General features: G+C 38.3%; 2 protein-coding genes and 1 long non-coding RNA gene across 4 annotated transcripts; all 3 read left to right on the top strand.

The window, feature by feature from the left end:
• Window positions 1-6564: 6564 nt before the first annotated feature.
• Window positions 6565-7459, top strand: LOC133707986 (gibberellin-regulated protein 12-like). Its single transcript, XM_062133439.1, has 3 exons — window positions 6565-6633; window positions 7067-7097; window positions 7278-7459. The coding sequence occupies exons 1-3, from the start codon at window positions 6565-6567 to the stop codon at window positions 7457-7459; spliced, it is 282 nt and encodes a 93-aa protein (XP_061989423.1).
• Window positions 7460-9341: 1882 nt separating this feature from the next.
• Window positions 9342-10223, top strand: LOC133712943 (uncharacterized). Its single transcript, XM_062139054.1, has 3 exons — window positions 9342-9502; window positions 9672-9774; window positions 9890-10223. Exons 1-3 carry the CDS (start codon window positions 9496-9498, stop codon window positions 9984-9986), a joined length of 207 nt encoding a protein of 68 aa, XP_061995038.1. The 5' UTR covers window positions 9342-9495; the 3' UTR covers window positions 9987-10223.
• A 6857-nt stretch (window positions 10224-17080) lies between these two features.
• On the top strand, window positions 17081-19113 carry LOC133712086 (uncharacterized). Of its 2 annotated transcripts, none has more exons than XR_009847149.1 (4): window positions 17081-17196; window positions 17360-17463; window positions 17675-17736; window positions 18883-19113. It is a non-coding gene; the product is annotated as an uncharacterized LOC133712086 (long non-coding RNA). The 2 variants fall into 2 exon arrangements; XR_009847148.1 differs by having other exon boundaries at window positions 17088-17196; window positions 17332-17463.
• Window positions 19114-19693: the final 580 nt, after the last annotated feature.

Genomic DNA, 19693 nt, shown 5'->3' with positions numbered 1-19693 from the left:
AGCCAATGCCTTGGGTTTTGCATGGTGCAATCCAAGGTTTCAAATTTTGATTTCGGTACTTCAAATTTAAGGAAATTTCAGAGAAAGTTTCGATTTCGGTGGAAATTTTGGTTAAAAATAAAGAAATCATATTAATTGCATTTACAAAATGATATTTTTGAATGAAACTTTTATATAGACTAAACTAACCTATAATAAACCTATTTACAATGTAGCCTCTCTAAAATTATACATTTACAATAGAATTGTTATATTTAATATGTACGAGTAATTAACTAGTACTGTAGTAGGTTGCTAAACTAGTGTTTTTATCTATATGTAATTATAATTGTGCTGTATATTGATAATGAGAATGTGATTTACTTTTTTTTTTATGGCTGGAACCCAGTGGGAGGCTTGGTCATCAAACATTTTTCACAAATAATTAGAAAAATACAACCGCGGCGGCGGTGGCACGGCGCGGGGGGGGGGGGGGGGGGGGAGGGGGGACGTAATACCAAAACCCCATAAATGGAAATGAACAAGTACAACAAAAGAAATATAAAGTATTAAGAATAAGTGTTACTACGATGTGGTTCGATCCATATGGTTGAACTGCTTCCATTTAGTATCATATAATATTGCTCCCAAATACATGAATTTTGGAAATGATTTTGGTAGCATATAAAAGCCAAAAGATTTTTTGTTGTATTCAACTTGATTGGAAAAAAAAAATCAAAATTAATATGAGTAAAAAACTTCGTTGTCGGTGGCATACAAATTTCACAGAAATTTTGGAGAAATTTCGGACAAATTTTTTGTGTGAATTTTTAAATATATTTTGCGTGTGTAGATATTTCGGAATTAAGAATTTCGCGGAAATGTACGGAAAATTTCAAAAATTTTCGGGAAACTCCTTACGGAAATGATATAGCGTATGAATTTCGTTTCGGTACTTCCAAATTATGGAAATTTCGGTAGTTTTGGAGAAATTTAAAACCTTGGTGCAAACCCAGTCTTAGCCGAAGAGAGATCCAAAGCTACCGGGCTCACTAGCTTCAAATCCAAATTTACCAAGAGCCTATTGAAAGAAGTAGAGTATAACTCTATCCGCTACCGTAGTAAATGTTGCTAATGACTATGAAAACCATAGATGAATCATCCCTATTTTAATGCAAATCACCAAACAAAAATGCAATGCCGTTGTCCATAACCGACCAAAATTACTCAAAAAGAGACCTCTAAACTAGTCACCGGACACAATAAATTCAAACTCGTTATGGGTGATTGGTACAAATGAATGGTCAACCTTAGGCCACATTTGGTCGCGGACAGTAAGCATCAGGAAAGAATACTCATTCCTTTCTTGCGTTTGGGATACAAAAATAAAGGAAATACTTTTCTGAATGAAGAGAAAATAAGGGGGAAAGTGGTTAACTTTTTTTTGACCTAGCCGGCTCTGCTAGGGTTTCTCGTTGCTTGGCTTCGACAAAACTACCAAATCGTTTCTGCTTGATGATGAACAGGGCGGTGGGAGAAGCGGCAGGGGCTCGGCTTCTTGACTCGGCTCTTGTTTCTCTAGGGCAGGCGGGTCTTGCAGCGTTGCAGGTTGATAAGTGGTTTCTGGTGGGTCGGATTCTGGGCCCTATGGCAAAGTATCCAGGGTTCAAGGGAACTATCTCAACCATTTGGAGGATAAAGAATGGATTATCAATCCAGGAAGAGGGGGATCGATTTGTCTTTCGATTCGATCTTGAGGCTGAACGAAATAGGGTTCTGCATGGAGGGCCATGGTTCTATAGGAACACTCTGCTGGTTCTGGGGGCGTATGATGGGATTGGATCGGTGGCTGAGATCCCATTGAATTTGGTGGAGACATGGGTGGCAGTTAAAGGACTGCCGGTGGGCTTGCGTAATAAGGCGGCTCTGATGCTGATTGGATCTACTATAGGTCGGGTCATAAAACTCGACAACACCGCTTTGTTCCGGAAGGAAGAAGAACAAAGGATCCGTCTGGTCCTTGATGTCCATAGACGGGTTAGGGTTTGGAGAATTGTTGAGTTCTCAACCTCAGCGGCGGATCACCCCCAGATCACCGCCGACGAGCCGCCACGCGCCGCGCCAAGATAACATCAGAAGCTCCTCTTACTTGGGGACTTCGGGGACTTGTAGATACCTCTACTAGCAAGGCTAGTTCGCTATCTCACCAAGCATAAGTAACACCCTCTTTGGGACACCCACAAGCCATGGTGAGGCCCAACCGCTACTTGCATCTTGTAGCCCTATGTTCAAGCTACGCTACTGTATCCGGAAGTCGCAAATTCGTCGCCGGGAAGCCACCTTTCCGGCCTTGCCAAGTTGCCTCCACAATATGCTTTTCTAGACTAGAATGGCTGCGTGCTTTGTTCAGCGCAATATCGCTCAATAAAGTACCGCCAGGCATGTCTACTGGACGCTGCTTCCTGCTGCAGTCAGCGGGGGGATATCCGCCAGTGGCGGATCCCGAGGCCACGCTTCACTATGACAACGACCGCCACGCGGTGTTACGGTCAGACCGTCCCTACGGGACACGGGGAATTATCAACAGTCTACGACGGCCCTGATCAGGCACGTTGACCCCCGTCACTCGGGTACTAAGATTGGGTTCGCTACCCAACACCCTCTGCTCCATGCAGCTCCCCCTCAACGAACAATTTGCCGACCATCCGGAGGTCTATCTTAGCCGGGGAGTGGGGGACTCCCTGAGGGGCCTAGCAGGGGCCCACCCGAAAGGGTATAAAGCGTTTGCTCACAAAATCCATGGTTGACAACGCACTGACGCTAATTATGCTCCTGCAAGTCTAGTGGAAGAAAACGCTTCAAACCGCCGAGCAACTCCCCAACTAAGATTGCCCTCCTTGACTGGGGACTTGTACATACATGTACATTTGCAAGCATAATTAACTATAATGGGCCACGCTCATTGTACCGCCAAAGGTACTAATTCCAACCAAAGGAATGACATGCAGACACACCGCCAGGCGGACTACAGCCCCAACGTCGGATCACCTCCAGATCAGCGGCGACGCGCCGCCACGCGCCGTGCCAAGATGACATCAGAAGCTTCCGTTACTGAGAACTGAAGCTTATCAGTCCCACATCGAAAACAAAGAGAAGATCAACATCCTCCTCACCTATAAAAGGTTCTCTCCTCTCTCCTCATTAATTACGCATTCAATACTTACCTACTGTTACTTTGTCAACATAAATACATTGACTAACTTAGGCATCGGAGAGTTGAAGACCGCTCAGCGCGGTCTCCCTCTGACGCCCTTTGTATTTTACTTGACAGGTAGCGGAAGCTTTGAGAACACCACAAGTATCGATCCGCCCACCGGATCAGCGTTAACAAAGGTTCAGCTACCGCTGAACTTTTAGACATTAACAGGAGGTTTCCCCACGTAAGAAAAAACTTGACAGACCTAAAGGCAGTAAGAACAGGCCTAAGTGTGCTAGGGCCCTTGCGAAGGACATGCAGGGGAGGCAAGCTAAGAAGTGGAGACTGCGCGAGAGTGACAAAGATATCCAAACTCCTGTGGAGAATGAGGTGGCTGGTAATGTGGAACATGCTCAAATTGTGGAGGCATCAACGGGCGGAGAAGTGGATGGGAGGGTTGAGGTATCCTCATCCTCATCTCCTACCACAACTGTTTAATTGTCTGCAGGTCTCAAAGTCTAGGGGCTCGGTTGTTATATTTACTTAAACTGCTTCTGAGTTTACTAGGCTTTGTTTAAATAAAGGTGTGTACTGTGCTCTAAAAGGTGGGTGTACCCGGGGGTGCGAGGTTCTGTTTTTAATTTTTAGAATAGGTACTTTGTATGTCCTCAAGGATGGCTCTTTCTGTCGGCCCTTCAGGGGTGTGTCGTTACTGGTACTGCTTGCTGAACTTTATAAAATTGGATGACCTATTTCGATTCAAAAAAAAAGGGGAAAGTGGTTCATTCCAAACACCAAAGGAATCACTTTCCCAGCTCATTCTTTCTTTACATTTATTACTCACAAAACATTATTTTATTGCATTAATTACAAACTTTTTAACAACTTTCCTAGTGTTACCAAACATCGGAATGGAAAGTTCTTTAAAAATTTCATTTCTCTTCCAATGGGAAAGACAAAAGAATTACTTTCCTTTTCGTGAATCATTTACAACCTCCAAAGAGAATAGACAACATCTATTTTTGCTAAAAATTTGTGGTGGAAAAATGACTAATATATGGAAAATTTGTGCTTATAGAAAATATGATATCTGGGACACCTGTCTTGATACTATCTCTTCATTTCTTAAATATTTTTGTGAATGTATATGTGTGTGTGTATATATATATATATATATATGTGGTGCTATTCACACACTCATTTTCTCTATTCACACACCTCTTCTATTTTTCTGTTACTTTAATTCAATTCTTTTTTACAAATTACCCTAACTAGCCTCCCTTGCAATTTTTTTTTCTTTTTTCTTTTTATCTATTTAGCAAGTCAATCATGAATCAAACATCATTATGCAATAAATCAATTTTCTTCTATCTATAAATGAAGGAAAAATAATATGTTCATTAAGTGGAATGACTGTATTATTAGACGAGGAATATGTTTTCCAGGTAATTACGTTCATCCAACTAAATCTAAATTACAAAGTTTGTCCTCATATAAGGAGAAGGAGTAAGACACATGCTTTACTCCCTTGTTGTCTCAGGTACCAATATTGCACCTAGCTTACTAGGGTTTCTCATCCCTTATAGATTGACAATAAGCCATTTTCAAACGCAGTATGCAAATTTAAAAAACATCTATGTACCAAAAGAAAATGGAGTATAGTTCAAAATTAATCATTTGAATAAGAATAACCTGAGAGGCTAGACAAATGTAGACACACGCATAATCAATGGTATGAACTCTTAATATAATGTATTTTAGATAACTGTATTGAAATAATACTCACCCATAAATAATAAGAATGTACTATGCAAGGTTGAGGACAAACTTTTCAATTTAGATTCAGTTAGATGAACATAATTAATTGGGAAGCATATTTCTTGTCTAATAATACAAGTTATTCCACTTAAAAAACGTATTATTTTTCCTTCACTTACATGTAAAAAAAAATAAAAAAATTTGATTTATTGTATAATGATGTATTGATGTTTTTTTTTTTTTAGAGAATTGTCAACTCATTGCATTGATCAGCGAAATTACACATAATGACCCATCCCTGTGGGACTGTCAAAAGAGTCACTACCTAAGTAATTCAACCTTTTTAAAGATCATGAAGCTCAGCCAAAACTACCCTAAAGCATCCATGAGAATCAAAGGGGCACAGATGCTACAGACATTTTTGGCGACATATTCTCAGAGAGACCCTATGAACTCCTTCCCCAGAGGAAACGGAGTCCTTACAACGTAATAATAGTAAAAAATAAATAAAATCCAAGCCCACAGAAATAGGCCCAGACCCAAACAAGAAACCCTAGTAGATGGAAGCCCAAAAGAGTACCAAGCCCAGCTGGAATTGATGAGGCCACCCAACCACTTGGACACGCCAGCCATCAGTCGCCAATCATTAGTCTTCCTCCCTTCAACGACATCGGTCGACAACTGACCCAGCAGGCCACCGTAACCTTCGCCGCACCAATCCACAGTCAACCCCAGTCCAAGGTAGTTGACGTCGCCACCTCCGTCGCAATCCTCGATTGCCAGCAACAGAGGTTGAGAATCCACCCCAGGCCACCGGCCGAAGCTCCAGTTCGCACCCCAACCGGCTGCGACCACCAGATCTTCCTGCTCAGACGCCACCAAGCATCAAGACCGCGGGACCCTCATTGATCCAGATTGCCCAGGGACACATCCCACCGCCGCTGCCTTGTGCGGCCTGAAATTCCCATCACTGTTGCCAAAGCATACGACCCCAAACAAGAAAACAAGAAGCAAAATTTTGAGAAGCCGACAACGAGGAGCCCCGCCGCCTTCAATCCCCCATCGACCAGATGAGAGGGAAATCCCATATCCTCCAGCCCAATTTGCAGAGCTGCCGCCAAGAAGCCACGGCCTCCACCCACCTCTCAGAGAGAGTAACCTAAGCATTTTAACTTCTGTTTTGTATTTTAAAGTGACTCGTTATCTTGTAACATTTCCTTAACATTTCTTTGATGATTCATGATGTATTGATGTTTGATTCATGATTAACTTGTCAAATAGAAAAAAGAAAAAGAAACAAGATTACAAGGAAGGGTAGGTAAGGTAATTTGTAAAAAATAATTGAATTAAAGTAATAGAAAAATAGAGAGGGTGTGTGAATAAAGAAAATGAGTGTATGAATAGCACCACCCTATATATATATGAAAATGCCAATATAGGCTAGATACCTTACTATATAGGTGAATATTTAAAATTGAAGAAATTGCCATATACTTGGCTCCCATTAAATGTGGCAGTTCATCTTACACAGTATATATATCTTCACCCAACTAGTGTAAGTGCATCATCTTCCTAACTTTGGAGTCCCTATCATACTAGATTGAAGGTAGAAAAGAAAACACAAATTAAACATGGCTAGGCTCTCATGGATTTCCATTGCTTTCTTTGTCATCCTTGCCTTCGCAATCAATACTTTGGTAGTAGTCTCTCAACTACTGTCTCTCTCATTTCAATGAACTAGCTGGTTATATCCATAGTTATCTGGTTCTATCTGTTTAATTAAGTTCATAATTTTCATTGCAGGCTCAATGGGATATCGATCAAAGTCCTGCTCCTGCTGTTCAAATTGTTCCTGTAAGTTCGTTTTGAATGACTCATGGAAGCATATAGACGTACACGCCCTATTTTTTTCCCCGATATACAAAGAAGGATCTACAAACTAGCCCACAAACCCTCGATTACAACCACTACCGTTAATTTGATCAAACAAAAAGGCTGAAAAAATGATCTACTATTACTCTTCCACATGATAACTTTATTATTCCTAAGATTATATTCTTAGTGCCCCTTTCGAACTTTTATGATAAATTTGATCTCTCATGTGTATTTAACTTGTTTCTTGAATATTTACAGCAAGGCGGAGAAGGATCGCTTAAACCTGAAGGTATGTAACTAGTGACTTGAACTTTTACTTATTTATTATTTCCACCTCGATATCTCAATACTAGGGAACTCATGATAATTTAAAGTGTTTTGTTTTATTGAAAAATGTGTATCAGCCATAGTTTCAATTATATTCCAGTACATATACATTGTGATTAATTTTATTTTGGTTTTTGTTCAGAATGCGCGGGAGCGTGTGATTTTCGGTGTTCAGCAACTTCACACAAGAATCCATGTCTGTTCTTTTGCAATATGTGTTGTCAAAAATGTCTCTGTGTCCCATCGGGCACATATGGACACAAAGAAGAATGTCCATGCTATAACAACTGGAAAACCCAGGAAGGAGGTCCCAAATGCCCTTGAAGATATAATTGCAATGTTAATTATGAGAAAAATACAATAAGGATTATGATACAATAAGGAAAAATTAAATGCATACCCTCTTTTTTGTATTTTTTTTTTAAGAAATGAATAATTGCATACCCTCAATCAATAATCAGGGAACCTTTGTTCCTGGACATTCCATTTTTGATAATATACCTATTGCATATGAAATTTTCAACGGTTTTAATTAAAAGAAAAGTCGGTTTTAATTTTCAACGATTTTCTCCAATAAGAAACTGACAAGCAATTGAAGTTGAAAAAATTGATTTCGAAGATTACTTTGGTGTCAAGATCACGATTTGGGCCATTTGGTTTGGGTCAACATACTTTCATTTGGGCTTATTGAATTAACAAAATTGTGAACCCTTGAATTCATTACGAAGAATGCCATTTAGATTGATATTAACGTCTCGACAAGTTAAATTTAACATACAGTTACAGGTCCGATCTCGATGGTTATTTAATTGTTCGGGAACTTTTTTTTTGAATTTTTTAAGGTTAAATATCTAATCTAAAGGTTCATAATAAAGTCCGCAAGCTCGAGGAGTCTGTGAGAACTTTTGGGAAATTTTTTGAACACCCGATTTTTTGAAGTTTTGAAATTATGTTAAGAAAAAAAATTGGTGGGATGCAATTTGAGACATCATATATCCACCGTTTATCGCCCAATATCATATGGTTTAGGTGGCATTAATATTCTCTTTATAAATTTTAGGTCTCTTGTTATTTTTTTGTAATTTTTTTATTGCAAGTCACCTTGGTTATGTTAGCAAGTTAGTAACACCCACTCAGTCAGTATTCGGGCCGAGGTCTGCGATGGTATCTTACCAAAGTCAGACCAAGCTTCCGCCGATTGAGCACGAACCCAAAGGCCCCTCAAGCCTGCTGGCCACAAACTAATAGAAGTTGGATCTCGAATGCTAGACATGAGGGTTTCATACTATATCACTCAACCAACCTTACCACACCAAGTGGTTGGTTAATGAGCCCCCTTAAAACAAAAAAAATAACATTGATTTATCAAAATAAATAGATAAATCCAACTCCAACTCACGTAAAAACATTATTTATATATATCTATACTATTATTAAGAGAAGAGGCTTTGTTAGCCAAAACTGAAAATTTTGATATATTTAACCCTGAAAGATTAAAAAACTTTGACAATAAATTAAATCACAAGGGTAAATAAGACAATTATAAAATAGATTTTATTAAGAAAATTGAAAAGAAATTATCCCACAACCTCCACTTTTCTCTCCCACTATTTTCTCTCTGCAATAACTACCCATTGAATCTATTTTCTTTTGCAGATAACTTTTTTTTTTTTTTTTACAATTAAAATTTTTCTTACACATGCAGAGGAGCTGATTGCAGACTAGTTATTATTAAGAGAAGATGGTTTGTTAGCCAAAATAATTTTTTTTGACAGAAATGACCCTAGAATATGAAAAAACTTTAATAATTAATTAAATGACAAGGACAATTATGACATTTACAAAATATATTATTAAAAAAAAAACAAAAAAAATTCCAACCCACTTTTCTCTCCCACAATCTTTTCTCTATAATAACCGTTCTCATATTTATTTTCTGAAGAAAAAAATACTTACACATGCAGAGCATGTGTGAAGAAAGACTGAAATTTGCCATTGGCAAGTCCAACTAGACATTGGTTGGTGCAAATTTGGGGCAGTCAGCTTACAACTCGGAACCTTGCCACACCAAGTGGTTAATGAGATGTCTCCCTTTATTAAAAAAAAAAAAAAAAAAAAAACCTAACATTGATTTATCAAAATAAATAGATAAAATCCGATTCCAAGTCGCATAAAAACATTATATTATACAATGGCAAGGTCCAACTAGACAAAAAACTAAACATTGGTCGGTGCAGATTGGGGCAGTCAGCTTACAACTCGGAACCTAAATCTCATCTCTTTCCCAATTGACTCCTTCTGTCTCTCTCTCTCTCCTCGCCTTCTGACTTCTCTTGGGCTTCGGCACTCCAACGCAAATCATGACTCATATCCTTTCTCAATGTCTTTTGATTTGATTCACAATTTCTGTTTGATCTCATAACTCTGGTGTTTTTCAGTACTTCAAATTCTGTTCAAGTATGGTGTTTGATTCACAATCAGGGTTCAAAGTCATGGTCTTTTTCTATGTGTTTTCTTTAATCTGAGATTTGATCACGCGGTAACCAGAGAGAGAAGGATCGGGAGAGAGCTCAGGCTCGGGGCGGCAAGGGCAGCAAGAACAAAGACGATGGCTTGACCCCAGAACAGCGCCGAGAGAGGTCCAAGTTTATTGCTTTTTCTTTTTTTCTTTTTGGGTTTTTGTTTTAATTATAGTGTTAAGAAAACCCAGTTTGTAAATCTTTGTTTTGTGTTTTTGAAAATTTTTGATGGCAGGGATGCCAAAGCACTTCAAGAAAAGCTGGCCAAGAAGGCTGATAAGGGTGCAGGGGCTGCCGGAGCTAACTCCTCCTCTGGAGGTAAAAGCAAATAATACCAAATAAAAGAGTTGCCTCATTTGGGACGCTTGGTTTTTGGCTTGATTTGTGGTTCTTGTGATTTCCATGATTTGTTTTTCTTATTGGTAATGGTGTGTGATTAATTTTTCAATTACTGATGTCTGAATAATACCTATTTCCTAATTATTGATGTTGGTATAACATAAAAGCCTTTGTGGGTTTGTGTACTTCGATTCAAAATAATCAAATTTAGCTGATGTTTTAAAGTTTGAGGATGCCTATATGAAATTTCAGAAGATTGATTTGAATTATGTAGATGTTTATTGAGGTGTCATTAGAACTTAAGATGAAGACTTTAGAGTTTAGATAGATCAATGGCTGATATTGTGGTCTCAGCTTGATATATAAGCTCAACAAGTTCTGATTAGTCCTTCATTGACCACGTCATTATGGAGATGGTTTTTGGCTTATTTTTTATGTGTGTGCTCAATGTTTGATACAGTTATCGCGTTATGGTGATTCATGTATTGTTGGAGCATAGTCCCTTGTTCTTAGCTCAATGGTTGATTGACCATAGGCTAACCATGTTAATTTCTCTCGTTCTTTTTATTTTCTTTATGTAGCTTCGGATATTATCTTCTAAATGTTTGAGTTGGATTAGTATTGTTCTGAAAGAGTAGGAAGATTGAACATATGATCAAAAGAAGGATAAAACACAATCATCTTTTAGTGTCAGATGTCTGTCCATGTGTAAGGTCTGCTCTGAATGACTAATGAATAGAGCAAGGAGCTCTATAGTGGTTAGTAAGGCTTGTTATCCTTCAATCGGTTAGCTGTAGGAGCATTTTGTAGATGCACATTTGACCACAGGGAACCTTGTAAAATTGCACATCCAAATCATGCCATGTTATGCTGACAGTCTGATGCATATCATGTACTATGGACACTCCAAAGTATGTGGAGTAGGATGTGATTGACATGAACTGGAGATTAATCATCTTGTACGTTGTGAGAAGGTATGTCTTATCTTATAAAGCAAGAGAAAGATGGAGATTCTTTTTGGAAAGTAGAGGGGATCTTACCTGTAACAACAACCTAGTTAATCTAAGAATTTTTGAGCCAGATACAATGTGAATGCTGGATGTTTTGATGCTTCAATTGTCTCTGTGCATGCATTCAAATGATTCAGCTGTGTTTCAGTCTGTGCGGTACTGACTTGGCATGCAGGGCATATCAAGATGAGCACACCTTAGACATGTAACATTAGCCTTATAAACTTTGGTCCTCAGATGCTCCTGCTTCTAAACTCATCCATGAGATGAGCATATGCTAGTACATGTAAAGTAGGATCTTATGCTTTGCTACTAGGATTATTCCCGTCTTTGGCATTAACTCAGCCATGACTTTACATTAGCTCAACATACTGGATAGAGAGAGAGTTGACTGTACTGTGACAAACAGATAGAGGTAAAGTTTGTTGAGAAAGAGATCTGGTAGTGCAAAATAGGTCTTCAGCTACAGCAATTGCAGAAAACGGCTGCCCTTCTTTCATGCTTGCAATGGCAGTGTGAAAGAATGCTAACCAGTATCAGTTTTTTTCTCTCCCCTAGTCTTAGTATTAACTTTTAACTTTGCATATAGTTAAGGACATTTACCATTTTTACTGTAGATTTGACTTTTTGTCATATGTCATCTTAAACTTGTGATTCCTGTATTGATGCTGCTACACAAAGAACTAGAGTAAGCTGCGGTTACTGTTGTGCACATTACATGTGGGTTGGTGAGATCTGAAGATTCATATTAGACATGATTTATATGGCTACATGGCCAGATTCATTGGCAGTGTCATCTTGTTATTCATCTTAAACCCATGGTTTGATTTGGGAACCTGGGGCTGGTGAATCTCATAATCTTTTTTCTTTTTTCCTTTTTAATTATGATATGGCATGTTATACCTATGAATATAAAAAACCTTACTTAATTGTAGATTATAAACTTTGCCCTTGGCTGTTTGGTAACTTTGGTTCATGGATCAGGAACAACTCTGCCACACTTTTTTTTTTTTAATTTATTTATTTATTACTCTAATCCAACGGTCCACTCCAGTGTAATGAGTTGATTTATCAAAGGAGAGTGAAATTCACTCTTCATTTCACAAGCCGTACTCCATGTTTCTTGTTTTAGTATTTGAAGTTTTATCTTTGGTTTGTTGGAATTGTGAAAATGTAATGTTAAGATACTATACAAGGAAACATGGAGCGTGGATTGTGAAATAGAGTGTATCCACAGCTAATTGCCAGTATTCAGTATCTGGAAATAGCTAATATCATGCTTGAACCTGAAGTTCCTGATCACCCCAAGTGCATGGGCATCTGTAATCAACATATAAGAAACAATGTCATGGTTTAACATGTTCAAGGGGTCGGACCCAAAAAAAAAAAACACAATAACATATCTTAAGGGAATGAATCTAGGCAATACCAAGAATCTGCTGAAGAACACTCAACTAAACCCACACAATATCTGGCCATCTGGGTTTAGTAAGTTATTGGTGGCTGGGTTAGGGTTCCTCTGTGGTAGCGGCTGGTGACGTCATGACAATGAATCTCCGAACCTAATGGGGGAGGTCGGGAGGAATTCGGGGAAAACAGGGAATTGGGATGAAAATCATTGATCCTTATTTTCTTATATCATGGATGATTCTGTGATCCAGATCTCCAAACTTGCTTCAATAGTAAATCTTTTTGAATTAGAGAATATATATTTTTATTAATGTGCATTATGTTTTTGTGGTTTTTTTTTTTGGGTGTAAGATTGTGATGACAAAATAAAAAAATAAAAATTGTTTTAGTTTGTATTTTTTAATTTTTTTCAGTAGGAATTTACACTGCTTTCATTTTAATTTTTAATAAGAGAATAAAGAAAAAGATTGATTAATCGTATTCTTATTGGGTATTCTCCATTGGAGATTGTGGCGGATTTGGAGGCCTAATTTCTAATGGGCATGGGAAATTTCAGATAATTTTTATTAGGGACTTGGGAGGGAATCAAGCAAAGAATGTACTTGGGACAAAAGTTAGGCCCAATAGGCACAACCCTAGCCCAAGTAAAGTGAACCACCCAGAAAACCCAAGCATAAGCAGCAGCATCCGGCTAGTCATCGACCAGCATAGGAATGACAATGGAGAGGGACAAAGGGGATTAAATTACCATCACCATACCTGACTTCATTCCCCATCCCTTTACCCGCCCCAATCCTCGTAATAAGATACTAGGGATTCCCTATCCCCCTCTCCATTGGAGATTAGGTCCCCGTACCCGCCTCAATCTCCGTTAACAATATTACTAATTTATTAAATAAAAATTCATGCAAATAATTATGGATTGTAAAATATGAAGTTCAAAATCAAACCTCAAAATAAAATAAATTTCTTATTTCAATCAAGGAAAATTGACATGTTGATAAAGATCTTTTATTAAAATAGTATTAACATTATTACTAATAAAGCAAGGAAGAAATCAAGGATGTAATTGAATCTAGCTTATGTTTTCTTCTCTGACCCTCGCTAGAGGGTTTTCTTGGCGGCGGCTTGTTAGCGGCGGTCTTGTACTTGCGATTGAGCAAGGTTTTTCACCTCTCTCTCGTCTTTTCCTCGGGGTGGATAGCGGGCTTGCTCGGCGTTTCCTCGTGTTCATAAACTGTGGTCTCTTGCTTTTGACTGTGAGCGGGGCTGGCGTTTGGGAGTCCGGTTTGGAGTTGAATTTTCAGATCAGTGATCCTCTAGTTGAGAGGATCAGAGGAGTTTTGATGCTTGGGGCGCCTTGGTCGAAGGCATCTGAGGCTGGTTGGCAATCGGTGATTGGTGACGGGGACTGGCGGGATCCGGTTCGTGCTTCTCCGTTGGACAGAAGCTGTGATAAATCAGGGCACTGGTCGTGGAATTCTCCCTACAAAGGCGTTGACAGGGATGAGGCTGACATCACCGCTGCTGGCCAGGACAAGGTTGGCCGCGATCTGGTGCAGGTTTGGTCCTCGACGGCGGTAGTGGTTTCCATGGGAGCAGTAGTTTCCATGGCGTTGGCGGGGGTTTCCCAGAGGGTGGTGGTAGCGGCAGTGCTAGGTTTTGGGCCCACATGGAGGTGGCGGCGGCAACACCAGGGCTGTCTTCTCCTCTAGGGTTTGCGGAAGTTGGGCCTTGGATATGGTCAATTTCTGTTGGCCTTTGGGTTCATTGTTGGCCTATATATGTTTTTATTTTTTAATTTAGTAGTGGGCCTTTCTCTCTTTGTCCACAAAGAGGGTGGGTCTGTATTTTTCTTGGCTTGAGCGGAAAGAACGCGGAGAAAGATTGGGGCTCTGTTGTCTTTTTTACTTTTCTTCAGAGCTCTAATTTTTCTTTGTGTGAGCTTAATACTAAAAGGTGGGTGTGCTGAGTAGTACGCTGGTGTGAGGGGTGTGCTAGTGTAGTGTGCTCTATGTAATGGCTTCTTCTGACGGCCCTATGGGCAAGTCGTTATTGTACTGCTTGCTGAACTTTATAAAAGTGTGACATTTTCAACTAAAAAAAGAAGAAGATCTTTTATTAAAATAATCTTCCTTTTTTTGAACATATTTATTAACAGAATTTAAATATTGACAAAAAGATGAAGTTTACATAAATATTTATTTATAAAAATATCAAAAAAGAAAAATACACATATACACATATATACACATAATCCTATCCAGAGCGAGGCCTCGCTCTGAAATTAAAGTGCGAGGTTGGAGTTTAGGGTCACTTTTCGGTCGCATATCCACATCTCGACCGTTCAGTTTTTAGATACTGATATATAGATCATCTCTGCAAACTTTCAGCCAAATTGCTGATCTCTAAGGTATCTAACTCGCTTAAACCAATGGATGAACTGAATCTGTCAAACCTGAACCGTACTAGCTTGAAGGCAGTTATCAATGCCTTAACGACTATCAATTTAGCTGAAATTTTGCAGAGATGATCTATATATTAGTACCTAAAAACTGAACGGTCGAGATGTGGATATGCGACCGAAAAGTGACCCTAAACTCCAACCTCGCACTTTAATTTCAGAGCGAGGCCTCGCTCTGGATAGGATCTGTATATATATATATATATACACACACACACACATATATATATACATATATACACACACACACACACACACACATATATATATATATATATATATATAATAGTAATAATAATACACACACACACACACACACATTTCAGATAATTCTTATTGGGTGGGTAGGGGGATAGAGAACAAAATATCATCCCTGCCCTGTACCCAATTTTAGAATTCGAATACGGGGGATCCCCATCCCCATTACCCAATTTCCCCTGCATTTCTCCCTGTTAGGGTTGAATACCCGATCGGTACCCTACCCGATGGGGATTTTTGCCATCCCTAGCTAGACCAGCAAAGCCAGTCTGGCAACCTGAACCACCTACAAACCATCATCACCAGTGCAAATTTAATGATATCGATCTCCCTATAGTTGCAGCAATGGACCTCCTCTACACAACACCGCCATCATAATACCAAGGAGCTTTGAACAAGGTTAGTCCAGCAAGCTACCAAGCATCAAACCGATTTGAACCAAATCATTGAAAGAGAACTTTCTCCATCTTGACATCATCCTAGAAGCTTCATAAAAGTAAAACTTGAGCCAACCGTCACTAAACTTGGTCAGAACCAGGCTAGTAAATGCATATCCGCACATAGACTTGTCCTTCTCCAGTCATAAAACATCACTGGGTCTTTGTGCCCACCCTTGACGCTCATGAGAGGGATCTAACATCAGCAACTAGTGGAGACACTACCATAGAAGGCTTGAAGATCCATCTGGGAGGGAGACCACCCTGAGAATTCTATGTGAAGGCCAAAATCTTCTTGCGTGCTTTGCCTCGCATTGGCCAATTCGATTGTAGAGGATGAGATTGCTACCGTCTTAGAGGATCAGCGTTGAAGTCACTAACCTATAACGACTAGGGTTTGTGAAGTGCAACTGAACTCTCATTATCATTTTTTAATTGTTTGCAATTCCCTTCTTTGAATAAGAAATAAACTATATATACCAGTCTCATAGCAACTCCAACAGCTTCCCTATATTTTGATTTTTCTCGATTTTAGGGAAAAATGAGCATCTTTTGCTCCAACAGATTCTCTATAACTATCTCTATTTTAGGGATAGTGAGGAAATGAAAATAAAATTCCCTAAATTTACAACAATCTCTAAAATTTTAAGGAAGAATTATGAAGATTTTAGAGATAGCTGTAAAATAGGGAATCTGTTGGAGTTAGAGAAGAAAAATTACTTAAAATTTTGACTTTTGCCTCCCTATAATACAAAAATTATAGGGAATCTGTTAGAGTTGCTCTTATCATAGTGATATATTAACATTAAATAAACAATATAAAAGAAAATTAAGATATACAGAGCCTTTCTAATAAGAGATTATTTTTTTTGTCATCGGAATGTTTATCGGTATTTCGACCATTCAGTTTTTAGGTTTGCATGAGTAGATCAGTTTTGCAAATTTTCAGCTAAATCAAATTGTTGGCATCCATAATTATTATTTATCATTATGAACATGAACTGTTTAGGTTGGACAAATTTGGTACGTCCATTGATTTGATCAAGTTGAATACCTTAACGATTTTCAATTTGGTCGCAACTTTACAAAGGTGATTTACTTATGGAGACCAAAATACTGAGCGGTCGAGATATACAGTCGAAAAGTGAGTCCCACAAACGATAATTAAAATGACTAGAAAATAAATCCCTTATTAGATTGTTACGTCCCGTATCTTAAAATACCAGTTTACTAGTTATTTGCCCGGTAAACGGCAATTACTTTCACTTTTACTGTCGTTTCGGTACTTTTAGTGGCCCTAAAAGTTGACTTTTAGTTCGGGTCAAAATTTGAGAAAATTTTCTTCATGAAAATTGTAGAGGACATTAAACCGAGCGCGTGCATATGTGGTACGTATAAATTGGAGTTTGAATGCCAAAGTTATGAGTATTTTTGTGTGAGGGGTATTTTGGTCATTTCATCACACCTTAATTATAGGGCTGATCAGCCCCATTTCCAGCCATTCTCCCCATCCACGACAGAAACCAGAAAGAAAAAAGAGAGAAAGAGAGAGAGAGAGAGAAAGAAAGAAAGAAAGAAAGAGATCTTCCGGTGCGGATTCCGGCAATTTCCGGCAGCAAAAATGGTATCAATCTCTTCCTTACCTCATGGGTTTTCTTTTGAGTATAATATTGCATAGATTTATTGGAGGATTTTTGAGATTGAAATCCGGCCACTATTCACAAATTGGGGTTTACTGTTTTCTTAATTGTTGAGGTAGTTCTTGTTGTTTTCTGGCTTGGTGGTAGTTGAAAGAAGTGTTAAGGATGTTGAGATGAAGCCGCTGTCAAAATTTGGTGACCATCGGAGGAGTTGGCCGACGAGTGAACAGTGCCGCCGAGTGAACAGTGCGGTGGGTGAACAGTGACTTAATATATGTTTTTAGCTAGTTTGATCACATAAATGATGAAGAGTTTGTATTTGTGATTTTGGTGAAATTTGGAAGGAATCCAATGAGAATTGAAGGCTTTGGACATAGAGGAGTGGATCTAAATTCAATTCCTATTTATCGTAAATTTAATTTCCATCCAATATTCATTCGTTTGCGGATTTTAATTTCTCAGGGTGACGTATCAAATTACTACTGGGTGAAGGAGCTCTTATGCGTGGTTGCCTAAATAGTACTGTGAGTGGACTTTTATTTTTAAGAATGATGCATGCATTTATTTTCCTGAAATAATAATTTATTTATCATTTTATTATCGAGCATAATATTTTGTCTTGGATTATAATTTTGAGATTGTTTTTCCATATAAATTTCGGATACGAATTTATTATGCTCGGAATTTGATTTACTTGTTTTCGGGAATACGATTAAATTTTTGAAGATTAATTATGAGTTATTCTCAACTATGATTTAAGAAATGGATTTGTGATATATTTCGTGGATACTAAGCTTTTTGTGTTTATATCCGATATATGATCATTATTTGAATTTATGATTCATGCGATTTTCGACGAATTATCTTCCGAAGTATTTCCGGAATTTAAAAGTATAATTTTATTCGTCGATTTTAAGATTTTTTCTGGAATATCATTGGAATTGAGATTTCTCGAGGGAATTATTATATATTATTCATTGCGTCTTCAATTATGTTTTAGAGAATATTTTTGGCGTGTGGGACACGCCGTCGTTTCGTTATTATTTTCTCACTTATATATTTTAAGTTTTGGCGTGCGGGGTCACGTCGTTGGATTACATTTTATCTCGTGAGAAATATGGGGAAGCCTTATGGATTTACTGGTTTTTGAATGTTTTTCCTCACCATACTCGGGTCATTCGATTAGGTCTCCTCCTCACTTACTTTGTGTTTGTGAGTGGCAGTTGAGGTAGCTTATTCTCCTCCTCACGTGGGTGGCAGTCGAGGTTATTAGTTCTCCTCCTCGCACAATCTATGTGTGAGTGGCAGTCGAGGGTAGGTAGAGCCTGAGAGGCTCCATTCCCGTATGGTGAACTCTCTTCCTCGTATCCTCTTATTGTTGTTCTTGACTAGCGGGGCTAGTCCGATTTCCGTTTAACCAGCGGGGCTGGTCCTATTTCTCGAGCATCGGAATTTATATTCTTCTTCATGGTTATTTGTGACTAGCCCCATTTCTTGAGAGGAGCTTCTCGTGGCTTGTTTTCATAATTATTGCATGCATCGAAAGTTTTTAATGAAATAATTGTGGGAAAGTATATACTCTTCTGTTTTTTTACAATTATTTATTTTTGTCCACTCACACTAACGTTTTTATGTACTTTCCCCTGGGCCCTTCGGTTTCAAATGCCCAGTTTGCAGGCTAGATTAGTTGAGGTCGGGCGTACATGGAGTCGAGGCATAGCCAACAGCATTGCTTCCGCGTACTCATTCTATTTCTGTTTTCTGTGATACCTAATAGATTAATATTGCTCTGATAAGCTGTGGGATTAATATTGTTTTTGGGTTGAGACTGTTATTTGAGAAATTGAAGTTGTGATTTGGGGAGCAGGTGGCTCCAGGAGTATAAGGTTGGTTTGTTTGAAGTACTTTGTGTCTTTCAACAGGTTTTGGGTAGTCAATTTTAGGGGAAGTTCTGCCAAATTTTTTGGTAGAATTTCTTCTAAGGTGGGCCCCGCAGGGCCACTTCGGATTTCAGGGGGAAATTCGGGGTGGGTCCTGTCATAGATAGAAGGATATATATATATATATATATATATCGGTGCTATTCACACACCTATTTTCTCTATTCACACACTTCCTCTATTTTTCTATTACTTTAATTCAATTCTTTTTTACAAATTACCCTAACGCTACCTTGCAATTCCAATTCTTTTTCTTTTTTCTTTTTTCTATTTGGCAAGTCAATCATGAATCAAACATCAATACATCATTATACAATAAATCAAAAAAAAATTTATCTATAAATGAAGGAAAAATAATATGTTCATTAAGTGGAATGACCTTTATTAGAATATGAAGCTGCTTCTAGGTAATTACGTTCATCTAACTGAATCTAAATTGCAAAGTTTGTCCTCAACCTTGCATAATACATTCTCATTATTTATGGGTGAGTATTCTAACAACACAGTTATCTAAAATACATTATATTAAGAGTTCATATCA

The sequence above is a fragment of the Rosa rugosa genome, chromosome 5 (assembly GCF_958449725.1).
Source record: "Rosa rugosa chromosome 5, drRosRugo1.1, whole genome shotgun sequence".
Lineage (NCBI taxonomy): Eukaryota > Viridiplantae > Streptophyta > Magnoliopsida > Rosales > Rosaceae > Rosa > Rosa rugosa.
Note: the sequence above shows the minus strand (reverse complement) of the source record. Positions and strands in the feature narration are given on the sequence as shown.